This window comes from Helicoverpa zea, chromosome 24 (genome assembly GCF_022581195.2).
Source record: "Helicoverpa zea isolate HzStark_Cry1AcR chromosome 24, ilHelZeax1.1, whole genome shotgun sequence".
Taxonomy (NCBI): Eukaryota; Metazoa; Arthropoda; class Insecta; order Lepidoptera; family Noctuidae; genus Helicoverpa; species Helicoverpa zea.
Window position 1 is genome coordinate 8,072,748 of NC_061475.1, and position 24,045 is coordinate 8,096,792.

The following is a 24,045-nucleotide window of genomic DNA, read 5'->3' on the forward strand; positions in this document are numbered from 1 at the left end:
TGTCTATCGAAAAATTACACTACGTGTTAAAATATGGTGAATTACGGAAAATACACAACTCCACCTGTTAAAATAATAATCCTCTATAAAGAATGTATGGAAATATTGTCATTTACCACCTCGCTCCTTTGACAAATTTGATGTATTTTATTTACCACAGATGGAGCTACTTTACCTTGGCTAAACAAAATTTTCATTTTTTTTCTTCCGAAGTTACTTATAAAGGTGTGATTTTCTGTGTAAAGATTGATAATAAATAGGCCGATCAACTAATATAAGTACAACATTCAAATGTACAGTTTTGACAAATAGATTGCGTGTCGTAATATTTTACATCTTGAATTCACAAAATTAATCATATCTTTTGATAGAGTGAATCGATTTCGATGAAACAAAAACTAAGTAATACTCCAAGTTACGTAGAATTTTTGTATATAAGCATTGTCTGCATTTAATTCGTAGATTTTACGTGAATCGCGAACAAACAAACAGATAAACAGACAAACAGACAAAAATGATGGAAATGGGTTCTGTTAGTTATCCTTTAAAATGCTGGCAATTTTTTTTTTGTCAATTTCTTCAATTATTTATTTATTTATTTATTTATTTATAATACTTTTTGCACAAATAGTACAATGGCGGACTTAACGCCTTAGGCGTTTTCTCCCAGTCTACCTTTGGGTGGTGGGGAAATAGCAGTGGTAGGTGCAGTTTTTAACACAATCTACATGCAACGAGAAAAATATATATATATAGAATATATGGACAATAATACACAAAATATATACATACATACATACATATTACATTTGCCATGAATAAAAAAAGAATAGAAAAAAAAGCTATGGTAGCGATTCTGCCAATTTCTTGTGAATGTGGTCGCGTAGTTTCTTTTTAAAGGAATATCGACTGTTAACCATCCTGATTTCCAGAGGAAGCTCATTCCACAGAAGAATGGATTTAACGAAAAAGGAAGAATGAATGATGTCTGAACGGTGAGTAGGGCAGTGCAGAAGACGATTATTTGAAGAACGAAGATTTTTGGAATGTTGAGAACACATATATTGGAAGTGAGGAGTTAAATAAGAAGGTGAAGTGGGAGAATGTAGAATAGAGAAAAGAGTAGTTAATGCCCTCATCACACGTCGTTGTCTTATCGGTAGCCATTTAAGTTGCGCTCGATACGCTGACACGTGATCGTACTTGCGGAGGTTAAAAACGAATCGAATGCAATTGTTGAGAAGCCGGTCAAGTTTATTGAGCAGATCTGCATTCAGGTCATAGTAGCAAACATCACCATAGTCGATTATTGGAAAGATTAAGGTTTGCATAAGCGTCTCCTTAACCTTGAACGGGAGAAAATTTTTCAAGCGATAGAGGAACCGTAGCGTGCAAGTAACTTTCTGACTGACAGCTGCAACCTGTGATTGCCAATTTAGCGTAGAGTCAATGTGTAGGCCAAGATTTTTCACACTACAGCTGTACGGAATGAGGATACCATTAAAAACTAAAGGTGGTAAGCCAAGACCATCAACCCTGCTCATAGCTCTCGAGCCCCCAATGATAATAGCTTGACACTTGGTAGGGTTAACCTCTACCCCAAACCTGTCTAATTTTAATTATCTATCTATATTCACAAAATATTTACATTAATTGAAAATAAAATAAACTTATATATATATACAACTTAAAACTAATATAGGGCATCAAAAAATTGCTCCTCATAGCTGTCACTGGGTAATGTACCCAAAAGACTGGCAGCATTGCCACGTTGGATGGCAATGCTCAACCTCTGTGCGAAATAAAAGCCAGCCTTTGGGTCCCGGGAAGTGTCAACCAGGCGCTGGGAGATATCCCTGGCAAGAAGGTGGGCGCTCGGACCCCACGGCCCTAGAGTTTCAACCCCAAACGGCTCAAACATGTAATTGCCTATAAGGTTACTATATTTGCGCCGCTTGAGGTTCTCTGCTTGTGCAGCGGCGGAGCCAGCACGACATGCAGTTCCGGGAAGGTGAGATGGCGCAAGAGTGTCGACGCATGTCGCGTCCCACACTAAAGTCCTACCCACCTTCCACGGAAATAGCGACATGCCGTCTGGTCTCTTGCCATCGTCGCGTGCCAAGCCATTTGGTTCGAGTACGGCTGGCACGCCGACGGCAACAAGAGCGCGACGGATCACGTCGTTTATGTTGGCATGTCGTGGTATGCGGCCGGCACTCCGGCTGCACGACAGGCCGTGGTGACCGAGGCTGTTGACAGCTTCCCCGCAGTGGCAGCGATGAGGAGAGCAGCATGGAGCACCTAGTCGGAGGCAAACGGCGAGTCTGAAGGTGGTGTCATCAAACATGGTGCCTGTGTTTGAAGACGGAAGTGCAAGAAGCCATAGACCCGACTCCCATTCACCCACAGCCAGTAGGCGCGCTCGCTCTGCAGAAGTCATTGACGTATCGATTAAACTTTTCCGTATTACTCTGCAGAGCGGCTCATCCCACTGTCTCTGAGAGGACAGGTTGGCGGGTAAGTCGGTGTTCGGGCATGCGACTTTCCAAGCGTTTAAAGCCTCAGTCAGGCTTGGCACCTCAAAATTGACCAGTGTGGTGGGTAATATTTTCCTGATCAATTTCTCAGTGCCATGGACCGAGGAAATAAAGGCTGGTAAACTTACACTGGAAATTTTACGGACGCCAAGTCCTCCCATACGGATGGGGAGAGTCGCTTGAGACCAAGCTCTGTCGTCCAAGGCCACATTTAAAATGGATGATAGTGTATGTCTTATAATTTCGTCGATTTTGTCCAAAAGGTTGGTGTGCTTCCATAAATGGGAAGCACGCAAGTTATATGTAAGTTTTGGTCCAAAACAGCAGTACCGTATGATGGTGATGGCTGCATGCATATTAATTTTGAGTAGCCTTTCCGAAACATCATTAAAATTTTGAATTTTCTTCTCAATAAAATCCGAAAATGAATCTTCCAGTATAGGCGATCCAAGGAGGCAAAGAGAACTTTGGTCTATCGGTTTAATTTCAGGAGCTATTGTGAGGAAATTTTGAAGAATAGTCTGTCTGTCAGTCGAGTCGGGTATAAAAAGTTCACATTTAGATAGGTTGAGGTCGAGGCCAATGTCGTGGAATTTATCTTTTAGGAAAATTAAATCATTAAGAACAGTATCTCTGTTGCCTCCCAGGGTCCCGTCGTCGAGATAATTTCTTCAATGTACAAAAATTACTTTTCTACAGATTTATTATATGTATAGATAGACTAGATATAGTCATCTAGTCACTTTTTCCTGCTTTAATTACTTACTGCAGTAGTTATATTCCTACTACGGGTTTCCCTCGTCCTACGTGCACCCCGAGGGAACTACATAACACTACTAGGAAACAAATAAAATTTAGCCTACCTATATTCTTTCTATCTATGTACCAAATATTTTTAAACTGGTTATGTAGTTCTGGCATGATTACTTTTAATATAGTAGCAAGGAGACTGACATACAGTGTTTTTTCGCCTTTATAATATTAGTAAGGTAGTCAATAGCCGTAAAAAGTGCATTTTGAATATCACTCAATAAACACGAAGATGATTGCTTCATTATAAAGGTTGACAAATCGGAAGGTAGCTTAGTACCTGTCAGATAAGAGAAAGACGGGTATGAGACCCAAACCTTTTGGGTCCCATACCCAAAGGGTGCCAACGGGACCCTATTACTAATGCTTCACTGTCCGTCTGTGACGTATCTTTTCAGGCGTAATAAGTCTACACCTGAAAGTGTGTCAATGAGGGCTACCGCGTATGAAATCGCCGCTAGAGGCGCTTGTGTAGCGTGAGGTCTTCGAAACGTCAAATGCCACTGTTTGTTTACGCGCGAGGGTTTATATTTCTATTTAAATTAATATTATGAATATTTAACAATACTTTAGATTAATTATGGCAAATACAGATCAGGGTTCTATAAATGTCACTGCATTGACACTCTTTAATCTTTCGGAAACTTATTTTTACATTTCTTTTTCGAGCAAAACGGCACTGCGCAACACTGTGGCATCGCCAACACGTTCACACTATAGTTCTATTGTATTACATATGATCTAATATAATCATCTAATGTAGATTTAAGTTTTAGCGCTCATAATACGAACTTTGATTGCCATAGTTTTAGACCTCACGCTACAGTTGCGCCATCTGGTGAAACAAAAAACGGTAGCCCCCATTATAAATGTAGTGGGTAAATATAAGTTCATAGTTGAATTTACGTTCAAAATAAAAGGAAAAGGATTCAAGTAATTTTAAATTTAATTTTATTTATTTCAAATTGGACCTCTATTACTTAAAAAGGCAATATGCCAATACCAGCTTCATTTTCAAGTAGATTTTGTCAAAAAGCTTTAGTTTCCTAATTTCGGTACATGCTTAAGTTTCTAATACCTAATTATCATTTTATTAATACATATAACAGACGCGATTTAATTCTGCTTTTCCGTCTATTTACTAATGTGATTCCTCTAAAATTAATTGCGCAAAAAGGTTGCAATTACGCGAACATTTTAGATAAAATTCGCATGTAATTTTTTACTGTTTGCTAGAGTAACTCAAACAGAAAAAACATTTATGCATAGCGGCACACCAGTGGAAAATCTTATACAAGCATTAGTTTACTTTTTATCCAGGTACGTGAAGTAAGTTTTTCAAATAACAAGAGGAGCCGCAGCACCCACCTAGCTTCTCACTAATATCTAGAACATTAGCCACATTACCACGATAACTGCTTGCTATAACAGACAGACAGACACATTACATGTAATAGGCACTAACTAGTGGTATCAGATGATATTTGTACTAAATTATAGTGGCATTGGGCACGACCGTTTACCTAAATAAGGGTTTGGTTACATTGTAGCCTAAAACAAAAAGCTAATGTTAAGGATGTCTATTCTGAAGTTTTGCTTTAACTTTTGTTAATATATATTTTATAAAATGTGTACCTTCGTCTCTTCTTTCTCAAAATGGAAGTAGCTTGTTTAAGTAATTTAACGTAAATATAAGTTGTAAACCGGTAAACGTAAGTTTATCTATTGCATTTTTTGTTCCCCAATAAACTACCTACCAGTGTTTAAAGATTACTCAATTGTTTGATGACTAGGAAGACACTGCATTAGTTCACATGTCTTGGCATTTGGTGGATTTATTGCAGTACCATCTACGTAAGCTACGTATTTTCCAATATTCATGAGATAGTCCTTTTCTAATTCAAACCGGCAGTTTATTCAATGGTACTAATTCTAAAATAAGTAAAAAACAAAGGACCATTGTACACCCACCCTTAGTTAGTTAGTGTGCACGTACCCTATAATTACGTCACGTTCGCCCGGACTAGCGACGCGAAAGTTATGAACGATGATCTGTACCCTTGATGGGGACTGTCAAAATTTGGGGGGATGGGGGCCTGAAAAATTCTACCCTTTTGGGGACGGAATGTTAATATGAGGGTAGAAATTAATTTTTATGTGCAAGGAAATGTTGGGAATGAGTTTTATTTTGGTATGTGTAGTGTTAGAAGCATTGTCGATTAGGGTGATATTTTAATTATGAAAATCTCATTGTTTGACTTTGCAAAGTTACAGTCACTGTCTTGAGATTAGCACTGGGTTGAGAAGGTCAGAAAGGCAGTCACTAAGTTAGATGTTCAAAAAGAGACTGGTAAGTATATTTATTCGGCTTCTAATCGCCCTTAAGGTGACACATAAATAAAGAAACATAGCCCGTTTATCACATATTTAATCAATTCACAATATGATATTCACCAGCTCTCTTTATCATAGCGCTTACCATCTCTGGAGTGGCTTCTTTCAGGTTATAAGCCCAACCTTGTCTAGCCCACCAGCGGATGAGGTACGTCGACCAATCGAAACGGTCAAAAAACTCCGATGCCTTGAAGTCGAAAGGGAAACTATGGTGGTAGTTATGCCAACCTTCTCCAAATGTGACTGCTGATACAAATTTGTTCTCTTTTGGTATGATGTTTCTGGAATATTGCAAAATATGTAGAGAATTAGATTCAAAGTACATGGGTTTGCTAGGTGATTTAACCTACAGCTCACTCAATAAGAAGAAGAAGGGTTCCTGGTAAGTGCTTTTGCTCAAACAAAAGAATCGCTGATCACTATTTAAGTAAATTCGAAAATCGTCTGACAAAGTCCTCCTTTTCTTGCGTATACCTTCCATTGCTATTGATTCTTTTTACGTAAAGGTACATTTTTTGGTTTTGGTAATAACATTTCAGGTGCGTTTGGGACTTTGGCAATAAAATATAATCATACAGAGAGGCACAATCGGAAAGAGCTACCAACGGATCAACGTCATAAAATTACAAATTCTACCAAAAACCTTCTGTCCAAGACATGTTACAATATTTTATAACGATAAAACAAGTGGGAAGCAGATCTCAACATAGTTGGGAAGAGGCTCTTGAGATGATGGTAAAACAACTTGAGCCGATACCTACTTATTATATGGCTGATATCCATATATATGAGCTAGACTGTTGACTGTCATCTCTGCATGGAGCACGCACAAGTATCTGATGAAGGCTTGCCAAGCTACTGCACATTTCCATTCTTCATTAAACAGCAACATATTCAAGGATATTGGCAATATATAGCAGAAGAATAACCTTAGGGATTTGCTGTATCTGAAACAAAGAAAAGATGGCAGTTTTTCATTTAAGATCAAAAAATGACTCTGCAGTGTTCTACTGGTTTAAAAGGTTTGATAAGGCTATGTGGTAAGTGGTCGCAATTTTGAGTTTGCTAACGCATTTGTCTTCTTTCTTACGAATCTTGTCGAGTAAAATTGGGTAAAACATCTTTTCAATAAATGCAGATTTTGCGCCTACTTTGAAGAAATGATTTTTTATCTTCATGACATCCATGCACCGTACTTACTTCTCTTGAAACATGACAATTTCATCTGCTTCAATATCACTCATGTCAATCTTCTTCCCCTGTTTCTTCACTTCTTCGTTCTTCTTCATCATGAGCCAGCCGATATGTGAGAAGAAGAAGCCTCGGTTCGCATTGTGGGGATCGGCGTCAGTGTCACTGAACTTGTGGTGAAGTCTGTGGTCACGGACCCATTGATAGATAGTATTCTGTAAACAATGAATCTGTATGTAGATACATGAAGTATAGGGGCACCATGCAACCCGCGTGGTCTAGAACAAGGAGGCGTGAAATATTTCAGCAAATTCTCACTTTTAGCGCCAACAAATTTTCCTTACCTGACCAGCACCACAGAAGCACATCACTAGAAATATTTTCAATGCTGGAACCGCTTTATAAGATCTATGCGTGAACAGGCGATGGACACCGCAAGTTATTCCAGCACCATTCAAAATATACAATGAGAAGGCTGCAAACAATGTAAGTATATAAATATTTAAATTGATTGACCCTTGCAGTCTTATTCGGTCAACGCTCGATTCCTACAGGCGGTGTACTAACTATCCCGACTCCATCAAATCAGAAAATATCTTAAAAGCATATGGTAGCCCTAAGTACATCTCTCGGAAAATTGGGTACCTAAATAATTAGAAGTAAAGTTCGTGACGTTGTGGAAATCTCTCTAGTCAGCCAATTTGAAAAATTATTACGTATGGTGCGTAAGTAATTCTCACAGGAAACAGCTATAATCTATGTATGCTGTGAGTCGAACAAAGCTGTCATTTGTACATTTTCTGCAGCTACTGCGACTGATCAGAATCCAGAAAGTCTGTCAGTCTTACCATGGATAACGTCTTGAGTAGTTGACTGGATTGAAGAGATCAGGTAGGTAGTCGCTCCAAGCAAAGTATTGGTACTCGTAAAATATACGTAAGCTGAGTTAAAAAATGATGGATACCTACGGTTACAGTTACGAGACATTCTCGGATTGGATCCCAAATTTTGATGCCAGTTTTTTATGTATTCCTTATTGATACATAGAATAGAATAGAAGTTTATTGCTTCCAGTATTACAGCAAACAGAAAAATAAAAAAAACTTTACATGGAGGTTATAACACCGAAAGCAAAAGGTTCAAGCGTCAGCTACAGAAATTAAATAATTACATAGTGCGCTCGAGCCACGCACACATAGACATCGCTCACAGACACGTTATCTCAGACTGTCTGTGAACTATACGAGACAAAAAAATTATAATTATGAAACAACAAAAAAGTTTTTATTATAACTGATCGGTGGACGGTTGCTTAAAAAACACTCAGTGAACTGCCATTTTTTTAGACTACCAGTTATTTCAGAGGGGTAAATAGTTATTGTTTACTTATTTATTTTGATGGTTAGTTTAAACTACGGGGCAGTGAAGCGTCCTGCGACCCAGTGCCGAAAAAGCGAATATGACTTTGTGACCTTGTAATTTCAACGTCTAAAAATACCTACCTACCTGCAAATATTATTATTACTTGTAGATGCTTACGTCTCGACTTCGAAGCCGTCGAAGGGTATCCGAACCGTCTCGGCGAGCTGCCCTATGACGGCTGCCAAGACCATCATGGACGGCCAACGAATTTTTGTTGGCTGTGTGTCGGCACAGATAAAACTGCTCGACCCCAAACCTCTGATGTGCTTCTGATGTCACATGGGGCATCTCGTGGGTGCCCCATGCAGAGCAAGCCACAATAGTGGCGATAAGTCCCCTCTTTAAAAAGTGGCTCGAGATAAGAAGAAGTACCGCGTGATGCATGCAGGTCCTCACCAGACATGGTTGTTCTGGGAGATACCGGCATCAGATCGGACGGGAGTCAAAACTGTGCAGACCCTAATAAATTCCCATTTTTAGGCATAATTGATATTCCAATGGCTGTACCTACTTGTTAGCACCAGCTATCTAGCGCTGTCGGTCACTGAGGTTATCCGCGGACGGACTAACAGACAGACATCGTGAAACTATAACTACATCCACAGTGGATGTAGTCAGTGACTAACTACGGAACCCTAAAAACTACTTCCACCTTAGTCCCTGTTCTAAACTTTAGGTAAATATTGTAAAAATAGCTTATGTAAATATGGCTAAAACGGCTGGACTGATTTGAATGAAAATTGGTAAGATAATTACTATTTACTTATAAATTATAAAATCTACTTACCATAGAGTACCGTTAAAATCTTCACAGGAAAAGCATAGTGCCAACACCAATACAGTCCAAAAATATGATAAGCAGACATGAACATAACGTTAAACCATATAATTTCATTTTTAAAGCCGAGACTTTTTTCAAAATTCTTAATTGCTGTTTTAATTATCATTTTGTTGTTTTGCGTTTGGTTCTCGAAGACAAATGGTTAAATATACAAATGAAAGAACATAAAAATCCTAATTATCCAACATAATATGATAAGGAGGAAAAATGTATTTGTTTGTTTGTTTGTAGCCTGAAGTTCAAAACTGCAGAACTGATTTGAGAAATTCTTCTACTGTTGGGAAGCTAGATTAGATTAGATTATTCTTTATTGTACACCAAGAAAATTGACAGTACAGGAAATCATAATACACAAAGAAGAGTACAATGGGCGGTCTTATCGCTAATCAGCGATTTCTTCCAGACAACCTTTAGCTACACTAACCAAGGGGTATTGGGTTGCCCGGGTAACTGGGTTGAGGAGGTCAGATAGGTAGTCGCTTCTTGTAAAGCACTGGTACTCAGCTGAATCCGGTTAGACTGGAAGCCGACCCCAACATAATTGGGAAAAGGCTCGGAGAATGATGATGAACCTTTAGCTACACTAATGCCAATTGGCATTGGTTATATTTAATCCTGGTACGGGAAGGAATTCCCCTGGGACTACGGCGGAAGCTGTAAATATTATACATAATAAATAAATATATAAGTAAATATGTATTTTTTTGGGACGTTTTTCCTCAATCTTTAGCGCCAGAACGGATTTTGATAAAGACTGGCGCTGAAATATCTCAAAGTACATACTTAGGTAACTTTTTATAAAAGTGAATAAAACCGCGGGAAAAACTAGTAAGCATATAAAGTTTCTAATCAATTCTACAAAAAAAAAAAAAAATTGCGTCATTCAAATGAATATACTTGCATATTTTTTTTTATTTTTAACCCGCTTATATTAGCTTCACGTGTAACTATGTAGGTATGCAAGAAAAACTTGGAATCTTAATTTTATCCACTCCCCGGTCTTCGATTAGGATGAAATTTTGTACACGCTCTGAGTTCTGATAACATGAGTAGCGTGTTAATTAGTTTTTTTAACCATTATTTTTATACATTTCACTGCTTTCCATAAATTGTAAAATTGAAAAGATAGACAATCGGAATTAAAACAAATAACAAAATATTGCGTTTTAATCATTCTGGTCTGACCCATGGAGAACAAAACAAGTAGCGAAATGCAAAATCTCCTAAGAAAGTAGTGCGCCAAAATGCAGGTGTTCGGTGGTCGAGGAATGCTACTATCTTCGCTCTTAGAAGCATTCTACGGAACCCGAATATTATTAAAAAAAAAAAATCAGCAATTTTATTTATTTATTTACGTTTGTACAATAATATCCTAACTAGATCTTACATTTAAATTAATGTAGGTATATAACATTACGGTGTCTGTATAGAATTGAATCTGTATCACAGTCAATCAATCAAGACTAATATTTTACAAAGGCGGATTTGGGTTGATTTGACGAAGAAGCGTAACGCCTCGTTACTTCTAATAACTGATCACGACTATTGTACTTACGTTACTTTGACCTACAAGAAGGCGCCTGACCTACCTTAGTTATGACATCTCCACTATCTTTCCTACCTCCGTGGTCTGGGGCCCAATTCTCCTAAGTTAATATTGTCAAAATCTAATAGAAATTGAATAGCAATATGATCGCAATAGCAGTTTTATCCATATCGGGCATTCTGCTACTAATATAAGACCAATCGTATTCCAGCAACATTCGATTGGTTTGCGATTGGTCTGCTATTTTGGTGATTTTGGTCTATACGGTAGTTTGCTCTACAATCATATTGCAATCATAAATCATTTGCAGACAAAATGATTCATTATTGAATGACAGAAAAGGATAAAAACGTTTATTTCAAAGAGAAAATAGCGGAATGCCACATACGCTTCAATTGTAATTGAATCGGGATTGGATCTCAATCGAATGTGAATCGTATGTCGCTTAAGTAAAATTTAATTATAAGAATCGGGCCCCTGGCCTTTTTGTTGCTGTTGACAGTTGCTGTCTGTCATGCGGTATTTTCTCTTGAAAATTGACAACTGTTATAGTTCGGCCATTCAGAGAATGCGTTCCTGACACGTCGCGATTGAACTGACGACGTAACTTTGCAATGGCGTTGCAGTTACGATAAAAATATTTTTGCTGGTTGTTTACCGTTTTAACAATTGAGGAGCATTAAAACAACATTATTATATCAATAATCAATGAATGTTATTACGTCGTCAGTTCAATCGCGACGTGTCAGGAACGCATTCTCTGAATGGCCGAACTATAACTGCACAAAACAAACGGTATGTTTCATGACCAATAGAATATGCTGAATATCGATGTCTAAAAAAAACGAGTGTTAAACTGTGTTGAACCCCGACTGGCAAAAATATTATGCAAAATCTAAGACTTTAAAACAAAAGAATTTATGTATTTATAATATGTATTCATAATTCTTTTGTCTTTTTTAATGGAATGCTTTGAAAAGCAATAGGCTCGCATAATGATAACAATGACGCAAAAACATATTGTTTTAGACTTTAGACCTAGCGAATTTTGCATTTTTCGCATATAATTTTTACGGAGTTTTTGTTAATATAATAATTAACGATTAATATGTATCTGTGGAGATTTAAGGGGGAGGCCTATGTTCAGCAGTGGACGTTCTATGGCTGAGATGATGGTGATGAAGATGATTTACATTGAACTTAAACAAATGTACACATATTTACATAAAAAGTAAATAATCTTATCAATTATATTCTTACGAATACTAAATATGTACATACGTAATACTTAATTACTCGTCTTCCATTAAATCCATATTATTTGCATGATAAAATTATCAGTCAACAAGGCCAATAAATGACAGATTTGTTTTGATTTGACAAAGAACCCGAACGCCTCGTTAATTCTAGTCACTTAGAGCTCTGCCTCACTAGGACGCCATGGCGACGTCGCCAGCGGCGTCTCGACAGTCAATTGTTTACGTCGTCGCTGAAGAAATTGCACGCTGACTGGCGACCACATTGGCGACTGTGTGAAAGAGGTGCGCTTTACAGCGAACATTATAGTGGCTACTGTGGCCACGTCGCCAAGCTGCCACGGTAGCCAGAAGCCACGTAGGGAACTGTAGTTCGTGGCCACACCTCCAATTTGGCGACGTTGCCAAGTGAGTTAGGTTCCATACATTTCAATACTAACTGCTTGGAGACGTAGCCGGCGACGTCGCCATTGGCGTCCTAATGAGGCAGGGCCTTAATATCACGCCTACCGTACGTTACTTAGAACTACATTCCTTATGGCATCTCTGTTAGCCTTCCTTCCTCCGTGAGCCAGGCCATATCGTTAGTCTGAATATCAAGATGATTTGTTTAATTTTACTATTGTAGTCAACCTCTTGTGTCAGTATAATGTCTGCAGATTCTATTGTCTTATAATTGCGAACGGTTAAAGTAACAATCCAAATAAAAGAAACATTACAACAAAGTGTCGGCCGACTAAAAGTTTGCAGTGTAGCTCTTACCTGACCCGCACTACAGAAGCATATCATTAGAAATATTTTCAATGCTGGCACCGCTTTGTAAGATCTATGCGTGAACAGTCTGTGGACTCCACAAGTTATTCCAGCACCATTTAAAATGAAGAAAAACTGCTGAAACAAAATACATATACACATGAATATTCAGAATGATTGACCATTGAACCTTGCACTAAAAATAAACTATTGTAAAAGCTATGTTATACGGAGCTATAGATGTTTGCATAACTTTACTGGAGCTACCAAAGGGTATCAATGATAGAATAATTACACTGAGGCTTCAACTACCATCAAAGAAGTATATCCACCTAATCAGTGTATATGCCCCCACTTTGCCATCTCCAGACGAAGAGAAAGCCAAGTTCTATTTCGAACTTAAGCAAGTTCTTAATAAAATTCCTACTGCTGACAGAATTCTTCTGCTGGGTGACTTTAACGCTACGCACGCAAAGTGGTAGATTTTTCGAGAGTCTCAAGACTGTTTTCGGTCCACGAACTTTGAAGACGGCTCCATTGTACAATAAAGAGAGAACTCAACGTCTCACTGACCAGAAAGATATTCTAGCTCGTTGGGCAGAACATTTCAACGACGTTCTGAATCCCAGTAGTCAGACCGCCGACCTGTTGTACATGGAGTCTATTGAAAGTCTACCGACTGCTGAAGATCTAGCAGAACCACCAACCTTTGTAGAATTTGTTGCTGCGCTACGGAGAATGAAGAACGCTAAGACACCTGGGATAGATAGCCTACCGTCTGAGCTGTACAAATATGGCGGCAAACACATTAATAACAGGTTTTATGATCTCATCTCGCTAATATGGGAGTGCGAAGTCGTCCCGCAAGAGTGGAGAGATGCCTCCATTTGTAAATTGTACAAAGGCAAAGGTGACATAGCCGATTGCAGTTCGTACAGAGGCATTTCCCTTCTCTCAGCGGCTGGGAAGATTTTAGCCCACGTCATTAACACCCGTCTATCCCGACACGCGGAAACTATCCTCCCGGAAACCCAATGTGGATTTCGTCCGGGGAGAGGTACGGTAGATGCCATATTTGTCGTAAAGCAAATTCAGGAAAAAAGCCTGGAGCAACATCGTCCTCTCTACATGTGCTTTGTCGACCTAGAAAAAGCTTTCGACAGAGTGCCGCGTGAAGCCTTGTGGATTGTGCTCAAGAAAGCCGGCTGTCCTGAAAAGTTAATCAACTTGATACGCCAATTCCATAACAATATGATGGCAAGAGTTCGGCATGGAAATGACTTTTCAGACGAATTCTCAGTAACCAGCGGCGTAAAACAGGGCTGTGTCCTGGCTCCTACTTTGTTTTCCTTGTACTTTGCCTCTGTGATGCGTGATGCTGCAAGAAACTGCAATGGGCAAATAAACATCAATTCCAGAACGGATAAGAGCATTTTTGATCTCTCCCGCCTTAGATCTAAGCGTCAGGTAACCAAACTTCCAATCTTGGATATCCTGTACGCTGACGATGTTGCTCTCATGGCCGATTCTATTGAATCCCTCCAAAGTTTTGTGACCTCTCTAAGTAATTCATGCCGCAGATTTGGCCTGGTTATAAGCACCAGCAAGACTCAAATCTTGAAACAACCACCCAGAGGAAGCCATGCTGATCCAATGTCACTTTGGAAGGCACTGCGCTGGAGGAAGTTTCGAATTTTAAGTACTTGGGTACTCGTATTCGAGATGATAACACCTTGGCATCGGAATTACCAGCTCGGATAGCAGGTGCGGCGGCAGCCTTTGGGAAACTTAAGGCACGTGTTTGAAACTCACACGATCTTAAGCTGCAAACTAAGATTTTAGTCTACAAAGCGATCGTCTTGCCCACTTTACTGTATGCCGCGGAGACTTGGTGCTGCTATAAGGCAGATATCAAAAGATTAGACACCTTCCATCTCAGATGTCTTAGATCTATTCTACCCGTCAAGTGGCAAGACCGTGTTCCAAACACGGAAGTGTTACGTCGTGCTGGTTTATCCGGGATAGAGGCACTCATCATGAAACACCAGCTGAGATGGTGTGGGCACGTCTTGCGAACGGATGACAGCAGGATGCCAAAGCCGTTTTCTATTCCGAGCTTTCTAGCGGGAAACAAAAAAAGGGTGGGCAATATCTGCGTTACAAAGACGTGCTTAAACGCAATCTTGTGGCTTGTGACATTCCACCAGATAGTTGGGAGGAGCGCGCTCGCGTTAGACCGGAATGGCGTCATACTGTTCACAAAAATGTGGATTTGTACGAGAACATGCGTTTACAAGATCTAGACGCCAAACGCCAAATACGGAAGACCCGACCAAAGCCCTCCTACAACTACACAGTTAATTCTGATGGTCAGTTATTTTGTGTGCCATGTAGCCGGACCTTTAGATCGAAGTTCGGTTTTGCTAGCCACATTAGAGCCTATCATAACAACGACCCGGGTTAGACATTTAGGAGTCGCCGTTGCCGGATACGGCTTGGACGACATGATGATGATGATGTTTGCATTAGCGATCAGTTTTTCTATGAGCAATGAAATATTAGCCCTGTTATCGTACATTATTTTTTATAAGTATTATGGCGAATCACCCGTGCATCGGAAAGCACGTTGATGTCGGTCCTGCGCCTGATCTCTCTCCGGTGGTGGCGGATTGCCAAGTCGGAGAATTTTGGCAATGTATGCATACCTACTTAAATTGTAAAGAATTTAAGTTAACACGTTAGATAAATCTTTGTTGAATACAGTGCAATTACATAATAAATGATATAGTTTTAAACAAACTGGAGCAGCCAAGGCTCATACTGTTACTGTATGTTACAGCCTATTTATCGTCCCACTGCTGGGCACAGGCCTCCTCTCACACGAAGAAGGCTCATCCTTGTGCACAATCCTATAGGTACAGGAAAAACAAAGGAATAACCATACATTTTTATAGGTTTAATAGGAATAACTTTACTCCGTATTTATCAGGGGTATGTGAAAAATCCGCACCATTTTTTGCCGCAGACATTGCAATTAAAAGAAAGTTGGTATAAACAATGGGTGCCATTATTTATTTGTTAACAATATTTTATCATAAACATCAATTCTCAATAGTTTTTGTTATATTTTTAAACTACATTATTTATGAGGCAGTGGATAACCAAACCTAACAAATGCCTAAATAGACTAAAATTCAATGCTTCACATCCGAATTTTGAGCCCAAAATGGACCCTTATTTCGAAACCAAAACACTACTTGCAGCTTCCAATATGTACATCTATAATTTCGTATTTGAATACCGTTTCCTAGCAAATTTGTAGTCGGCAGAGATGCGTTCCAACATGGAGAACCAAATAACGAGCGGAGATGTCATAATCCTGCCGGGGCTGCGGGATTGTTCGAAAGAATAACCGTGGCCCTGGTACATAAAGGGCTTAAAAATTAACATGGTGGGTTGAAGTCAGTAAGAGTCTGTTGTTTGACATATAAGGCACCTGACCAACTTTTTCTTAAAAGACTGTCTTTGGAGTTTCTTGCTGACTCTTGTCCGTAAGAACCTCTCTTCAGAATCATGCGACTAGTTTGACATTTCGAAGGAGCTGTATGTATATAATTGCTATTTGAACTAAAAAAATACTTTAACTTCACGAATGCACTTGTGCACTATAATATGTCCTGCGTAATCGGCAATCTCCTTATATGAGGGAGCTAAGAGGACATCATCATTTGAAATGAAAAAGTGACTTATGGCATCTATTTTTTAACGAAGGCAAAAATGATTAAATGACCTTCCCGCTGTGGGTTAGCAGCAGTGAGGGAGTGTCAGACTTTAACTGACTAAAAATCCCTCGTGTTTCTTCGTAGGCCTTTTATGCACCAGGGCCGCGGTAATTCTTTCGAACAATCCCGCATCCCCGGCAGGCAGCCTTATGTCATCTCCGCTGATCTTTCCTTCGTCCATGAGTTCAAATATCTCGTTAGCGCGTATTGTCGGGTACCACGTGGCGAGACGGCGGCCATTTTGTTAGGCGAGCTGTGCAAATCACTGGAATGGATTCGGTTAGCGCTATTCAAAATGCTGGTTGATTCGTGGTCATTTATGCTGGTCCTTTTGAATATTGTGTTATTTATGGTGATATAAACTTTAATGGTTACTACAAGAAACAAAACAGTCAACTGACACGTTTTTGAAAGAAAACTGTTGCACATTTTTCAAAGACAGGCCAAATGTCTATTTGACTTTTTTGTTATAACACCAACTACAAAAATATTGCGCTATCGGGATGTTTTCTTTATTATATTCAGTTAACTCTGTTTAAAAAGTCTTCAAATTAAATATTGACCAGCTACTATACTCGTAAAATTGTAATCTCACATGCAGATACCCTCCACAGCATAGAACCACATACATTGCTGCATTGCAACCACCGAACAAACCGACATTCAAACCTAAAAAGCAATGTATATTACCTATCAAAAGGCAATGCAATTGTCCTGCGAACCAGTATTGACACAAACCGACTGTCCTGCAGAAACAAACGTTTTAATTTTGTAAAGACCATGTTCAGACATCGAAGGGGTTTTGGCGTCGAAGGGTGAGGGTGTAAAATATTTGGTGTCTTTTCAAACCCTTTTTGTGTGTATTGTGAAATGTTTTGGGCTCTAATGATGGGAATGGGTTAAATGATTTAAAACTTGTGTTCTATTCTATGAAGAGATATTATGAAGCCGAACTGAAAATTCTGTTCGTTTGCTAAAGTCTCAGGAACTACGGGGTCGATTTCAAAAAATATTTTAGTCTTAGAATAACCAATATGTGTAGGAAGACTATTGTTTATCCAAATGCGCGAAGAACTTCCCAGGGCATGTGAAACTGTGAGACTGTTCGAAAGAGTTACCGCGGCCTTGGTACATAAAAGGCCTAAAGGCCTACGACGGAACACGAGTTTTAGTCAGTAACCGTCTTACCACAAAAACTTTTAAACGTCAGTTTATGCCTTGTCTAAAAAAATGTCAAATTATGACGTTGACATATGGTTCATTTTGCAGCCAAAATTTTATTAGACAAGTGTAAAACAGGGTGTAAAGTTTTTGTAGTAAGGCCCTAAGAGTCTGACACTCCCTCCCACAGCGGGATCATTTGATCATTTTTGACGTCGTTAAAAAAAAGGGGGGATGTGGAACTGCTAAGCTAGCCTATCTTGTATGTAGTTTTAGAAAAATGCATAGACAATCCATGACAAGTTTTACATAACCATAACATAAAGGCATAGTCCACTACATCACCAACTATTTGTAAGGCTTTACAAATAGAGACCAATTTTCTAAGGCCGGGCCATGGCAAGGCCATTATTGTACTGAATTTCAAAAGTATTCGTTCAAGTATACCATTATAGTCGACCTCTTTTGTCCAGTCAGACACATGCACACTACAGACTAAATAGTCGGCCGACGTTAGCGCCATGGTTGGAAAACATTTTGTTTTTAAGAAAATCTTGATTCCAATATTAAGGCGCGGCTCCACCGCGGTGCACGGAGAGGCTACGCACGTGTATTAAGCTTCGCTTTGTAAGAAAATGTATGTGGTTGTGTCCACTGCAACCCACGGAGAGGCTACGCATGAATTGACGTCATTGATACACGCGTGGCTTGCTCGAATAGGCGATTACATAGCTCAACGCTGTCAACGTGGGTCTACGTTTCCACTGGAGTACACGAATAAGACCCACGACTATGTACAGCTCGGTTATCGCAGAGCAGTTGTTGTAAGCGGTTACGTAGCTCAACGCTGTCAGCGTGGGTCTACCCGTGCGCCGTGCCACGCTATACATAGTCGTGGGTCATATTCGTGTACTTCAGTGGAAACGTAGACCCACGTTGTCAAACAAATGAATACACGCAGCTAAAATGCGCCGCGTGTCCGTGCACAGCGTGCACTGCGGTGGAGCCGCGCCTTTAGGTTCGGTCGGTTTGATACCGACTTAGATCAGATACCTGATCTTTGTAATATGCATCGGAGAGCACGTAAATGTAGGTCCTGCGCCTTATCTCTTTCCGGTCGCGTCGGATTGCCGTCCCATCGGGCTATGAGAGTGAAGGAATAGGGAGTGCACCTGTGTCTGCGCAAATGCTTGTGCACTGTAATAAGTCCTGCGCAGCTGGCTGACCTCCTTAAATGAGAACAGCCGCCGTGGCCGAAATCGACCGTGGACGCCATTACTACCATTCATCTTCATACTGATTTATGAGCCCAAACAAACTATCGGCCGACTAAAAGTTTGCAGTGGGTGGATACTCTCAATGGACTGCAGTCACTTATATACGGACAAACAGATTTATTATATTAATACTGTTTGAGATGAAAAGTTATTTTAAAGTAATAGGAGGGCTCGATATAATTTGAGTTTGTAATGCGTGAAAATTAAATTATGTACTTGAGATCTTTGAGTGTTTATTTTGGGTAAAATCTTTGAAAAAACGCTGCTTTGAAGAGATCTAGAAATAACTAAGTATACTCCATTTGAGTACGCAATTGTCTAAAAATAAACAATCTTGATAAGATTTTTTACTTACAAATGAAATGCTGCTTAAGTTTATGTAAATACAATAAAAACATACATTACGTTAATACTGATTTAATTACCATTTTTAAATACTGGTATGGAGGCCAGATCAATCATGTACGCTGGGCAGGGGCCCTATCGGAGCCGTATGGGTTGGAGTGCGGGGTTAGGCAGGGGGGGATAAGCTCAACAACGCTCTTCAACCTTTAAGTCAACGAGCTGATCGAGGCGCTCAGTAGAGAGCGTGAGGGTTGCTACATTAACGGAGTTAGTTTCAATAACATTAGCTATGCCGATGACATGGCTCTACTGAGTGCCTCGGTTTGTGGTCTCAGAAGATTGCTGGCTATCTGTGAAGGCTATGTTAAGAATCACGGATACGTCTACAATGAAAAGAAAAGCGTAGTCATGGTCTTTGAGGCTGGTGGTCGATGTCTGAAAACAATACCTCCTGTAAGGTTGAATGGTACGGCTCTGCAGAGGACCTATAATTTTAAATATCTTGGCCATATATTGACTTCCATCTTAAAAGACGATCAAGATATTGAGAGGGAAAGAAGGGTGCTGTCGGTTCGAGCTAATATGATTGCTCGCAGGTTTGCTCGTTGCAACGTAGCTGTGAAGCAAACTTTATTCCGTGCTTATTGTACCTCCTTCTACACGTGCAGCCTGTGGGCATCATTTACTCAGAAATCGTACAGCGCCATTCGAGTACAATACAATAACGCGTTCCGGGTCTTAATGGGGCTGCCTCGCTTCTGCAGCGCATCAGGGATGTTTGCTGAAGCTCGCATTGACTGCTTCTACGCAACAATGAGGAAAAGATGCGCGTCCCTGGTGCGCCGTGTGCGGGACAGCCCCAACACCTTAGTGCGCTGTATAGTGAGTAGACTCGACTGCCTGTATATGAATCACTGCTGCAGACTTTCCACTTCGGTGATAGACCTGCAGTGGTGATTCGATACAGGCAGTTATCTTAGGTTAGGATGCTTTGTGTTGTAATTTACTAACATAGTAATTAAGTAAAAATTGTTACTAACAAAATGAGTCATGGTCACTTGAATAAATGAATTTAATATATATTAATATATAATACAACAATAACATACATAATGACTACTTAATCATTTGCGTAATTATTTTATGCTGCAGTTAATTTTTGAAATATGTACACATTTGTTTAAAAGGTTTTCGGAAGATTATGTACCTTTAGTTAGAGTTATAAAATCTTTACTAACGTTGTTGTTAATAATAATATTTACTGTTGTTGTGTAGGTATTTATAATGTGAATTGAGTTCATATTGCTTGTATTGTATGTGTAAATGTGACTCGACAATTTTGCTTTTATTAGGTAAAATAAAAATCATAGGTAAGTTGTTTTTTTGCTGCAATTTATCACGTTAACTTAAGCTATTATCAATCTTACAATTGGACGTAGTTATGCAGAAACGTTCCAACCCACAAGTCACCCGAAATCGAGTTATTGTGATTGAACAGCCTAAAATTTAGCATATGGTTATCTAAACTCAATATAATTCAACAATAAAACCTCTAGTACCTTTACTAGTTAGAATAAAAAAGAATACAACTGAAACGCGTAAATGCTTATATCTCAAATTCAAGTTTAATTTGAGATATAAGCATTTACGCGTACAGTGGGTTGGAACGTTTCTGCATAACTACGTCCAATTATTTTATCGATTTTTGGGTATTAGGTAGCTATGGTTATAATAAATAATGCTTAAGTACTTCGAATTAAATTCTCATTACTCAAGTACAGATTTGAGTCTTGTCACGTACAGCAATGTAATTTGTCAATACCTAATAGTTCACATTACAATAATAACAAATATATTTTTTTTTCTTCTAGTTCATAAAAGTATTTGTCTTTACAACCACGTAACAAACGAGTTAAAAAAAGCGAATAATAATTATTTTTTTAAAGTCATTTCTACATTATAATTATGTGGTTTAAAATAGTAAAAAACATAGAAAAAGGTTTTGGTTTTAAAAACGAAGTGAAATGGTTTAATGCTGTATTTATTTCGATGTATCATGTTTTCGGGTTTTATTGGTGTTGGCTCTATGCCTTTCCTGTAAAGGCGTTAACTGTGGTCTTTGGTAAGTGTTAAATACTCTTTGCGAATAAAAAATAAATCGTCTATTGACTTATAAGGCTTCTAATTTCTTTAATATAAATGAACTACAATGTGTTCCTTATTTAAAAGTTAAGGTTTGTTAATATCACAGTGACAGGTTAAAATTCATAAAGTAGGGTAGAGTTTCTAGAGGTAAATTCAAAGTTAAGAATGAAAAAAATAATATGATCAAAGCTGATTGTATCTCATGGTCTACTCAAAGCGCTTCGAGTTTTTTAACCGACTAACTAAAAAGGCGGTTCTCAGTTCGGATGATTGTATGTTTCATATTTATTTCTTGTAATTCGTTTCAGCCATCCTAATGTACTGTATCAATGCTACAGGAATAACTTGTGGAGTCCATCGATTGTTCACGCATAGATCTTACAAAGCGGTTCCAGCATTGAAAATATTTCTAGTGATATGCTTTTGTGGTGCTGGTCAAGTGAGTAAGATTTTTTTTTAGAGCAAGGTTATTAAATATTGACTTATGAAATATTTACTTTCTTATAATATGTCTACTAACATCTACGTAGCCGTTTCCCAACTATGTTGCGGTCGGCTTTCAGTCTAAACTGTTGCAGCTGAGTACCAGTGTTTTAAATGGAGTGGCTGTTTATCTGACCTCCTCAACCTTGTTACCTAGGCTACCCAAAACCCTTTGGTAAGATTGGTTGTCATACATTCTCGACATTTCTGGCAAACAAAGAGGAAATTGTCACAAGGTGGTCACTCGTCCACGGATCGACCAAACATTGCTCGACCCCTTGATCAATAGATCCCTGTGGCTCATATGTGTGCAACATATGCTCTAATGCTCATGTGGTACATGTGGAAGGTACATTTTTGACTCCAGAATTCTATCTACGAATGGGTCCGCGACCACAGACTTCACCACAAGTTCAGTGACACAGACGCCGACCCTCACAATGCGAACCGAGGCTTCTTCTTCTCACACATCGGCTGGCTCATGATGAAGAAGAACGAAGAAGTGAAGAAACAGGGGAAGAAAATCGACATGAGTGATATTGAAGAAGATGATATTATTATGTTTCAGAAGAAGTCAGTATATCTTTCGATCACAAATGTCTTCTAACTAATGACAGCGTTCCTTCGTCGTTTTAAATGCTGTTATATTATATGAAATATGTATAGTTTAAAAGGTGCATTATGACCAGAAGCCGGAATTAAGTATAAACATCCCTAAAATCCTGAGAATAATCAGTATTTATATAAAATTAGCTGATGTAAAGGTGCACTATTTCCTAAGAAAACCTGTGCAAAGGAATTAATAAGTCTTCATTTTAATCATTTTCAGATACCACACGTTTCTTAAGTTATTCTTCTGCTATATTTTGCCGATATCCCTGAACAAATATCTGTGGAATGAAGACTGGAAGTGTGCAGTAGCTTGGCAAGCCTTCATCAGATTCTTGTTTGTCTTCCATGCTGAGCTGTCAGTCAACAGTTTTGCTCATCTCTATGGATACCAGCCTTATAATAAGTATGTATACTATCATATTATTCCATTTATTAATCCACAAATATATATTCTACTTTTTGAAATAACAAAATACTTAGCCACCAATATCGTGTCCAAAGTACCGGAGGTTTAAGGCCCGGAGACAGAAACTTCCACACGATATGCGCCGTTTCAAGGAGTCAATCCGTGTAAACTAAAACTTGTAGTGTAAAGAGTTGGTTTGTTTTCATTTCTAACCCAAACCGAAATTATTATTCTCGAGAACTTCATTCACGAAGGTGTTCGAATTTCTAAGAAAATGTGGGTGACACAAGTAACTATAGTAATCTGTGGTGACACTATGAGATCACACTACTATTCACATTTACAGCAGAAATATTAAGCAGGATTTTGACATGAAAATACCCTATGTACCTATTAATATTTTGGAACATTCCAAAACCATCATACCAAAAGAAAACGCGTTCGTCTCATCAATATCATTTGGAGAAGGTTGGCATAACTACCACCACAGTTTCCCTTTCGACTTCAAGGCTGCTGAGTTCTGCGATCAGTTCAACTGGTCTACCAACATGATTCGCTGGTGGGCTAGACAAGGTTGGGCTTATGACCTGAAAGAAGCCACTCCGGAGATGGTATGCTCCATGATGAAGAGAGCTGGTGATTGTCAATATTTGAATAACCAATTCATGACATGAAAGATGATTAACAAAACTGTATTACCCTATATTCAGCCATTCTTTATATTTCTACAGCACGGTAACATCATGCGAATAAATAGATAAAGACAAACATCAACCTATCCCAAAACTAACATAGCATACGTTTTCTTTACTATTATGAAGAGGAATGATTTGAATGTTCGTTTGTATGTCTGTTTGAGGCGAATAGGCATCGGAACCGATTTGAATGATTCTTTCACTGTTAGGGAAAAAACACTCTATGTGCTGGACATGGGCTATGTTTTAAATTTTATAATATAAAGGTGAGAATCTACCGGCACTGTCATCACACACAGAAAATGTTGCATCTAATCTAAAAAACAGTAACAAAATGCGTGCGAACATTTCTAAAAAATGTCCTCGAAACTGCAAACCTTGTACCTACG

The 24,045-nt window shown here is 38.9% G+C and overlaps 2 protein-coding genes across 2 annotated transcripts; one reads left to right on the forward strand and one right to left on the reverse strand.

The window, feature by feature from the left end:
• Positions 1 to 5,766: 5,766 nt before the first annotated feature.
• Positions 5,767 to 9,301, reverse strand: LOC124642191 (acyl-CoA Delta-9 desaturase-like). The gene is made up of 5 exons (XM_047180503.1): positions 9,142 to 9,301; positions 7,277 to 7,407; positions 6,942 to 7,147; positions 6,503 to 6,688; positions 5,767 to 6,022 (listed from the first exon to the last, which is right to left on the reverse strand). The coding sequence occupies exons 1-5, from the start codon at positions 9,299 to 9,301 to the stop codon at positions 5,779 to 5,781; spliced, it is 927 nt and encodes a 308-aa protein (XP_047036459.1). The 3' UTR covers positions 5,767 to 5,778.
• A 10,314-nt stretch (positions 9,302 to 19,615) lies between these two features.
• On the forward strand, positions 19,616 to 23,635 carry LOC124642192 (acyl-CoA Delta-9 desaturase-like). Its single transcript, XM_047180504.1, has 6 exons — positions 19,616 to 20,197; positions 21,296 to 21,437; positions 21,769 to 21,899; positions 22,311 to 22,516; positions 22,773 to 22,951; positions 23,370 to 23,635. Exons 1-6 carry the CDS (start codon positions 19,616 to 19,618, stop codon positions 23,633 to 23,635), a joined length of 1,506 nt encoding a protein of 501 aa, XP_047036460.1.
• The last annotated feature ends 410 nt before the right edge of the window (positions 23,636 to 24,045 follow it).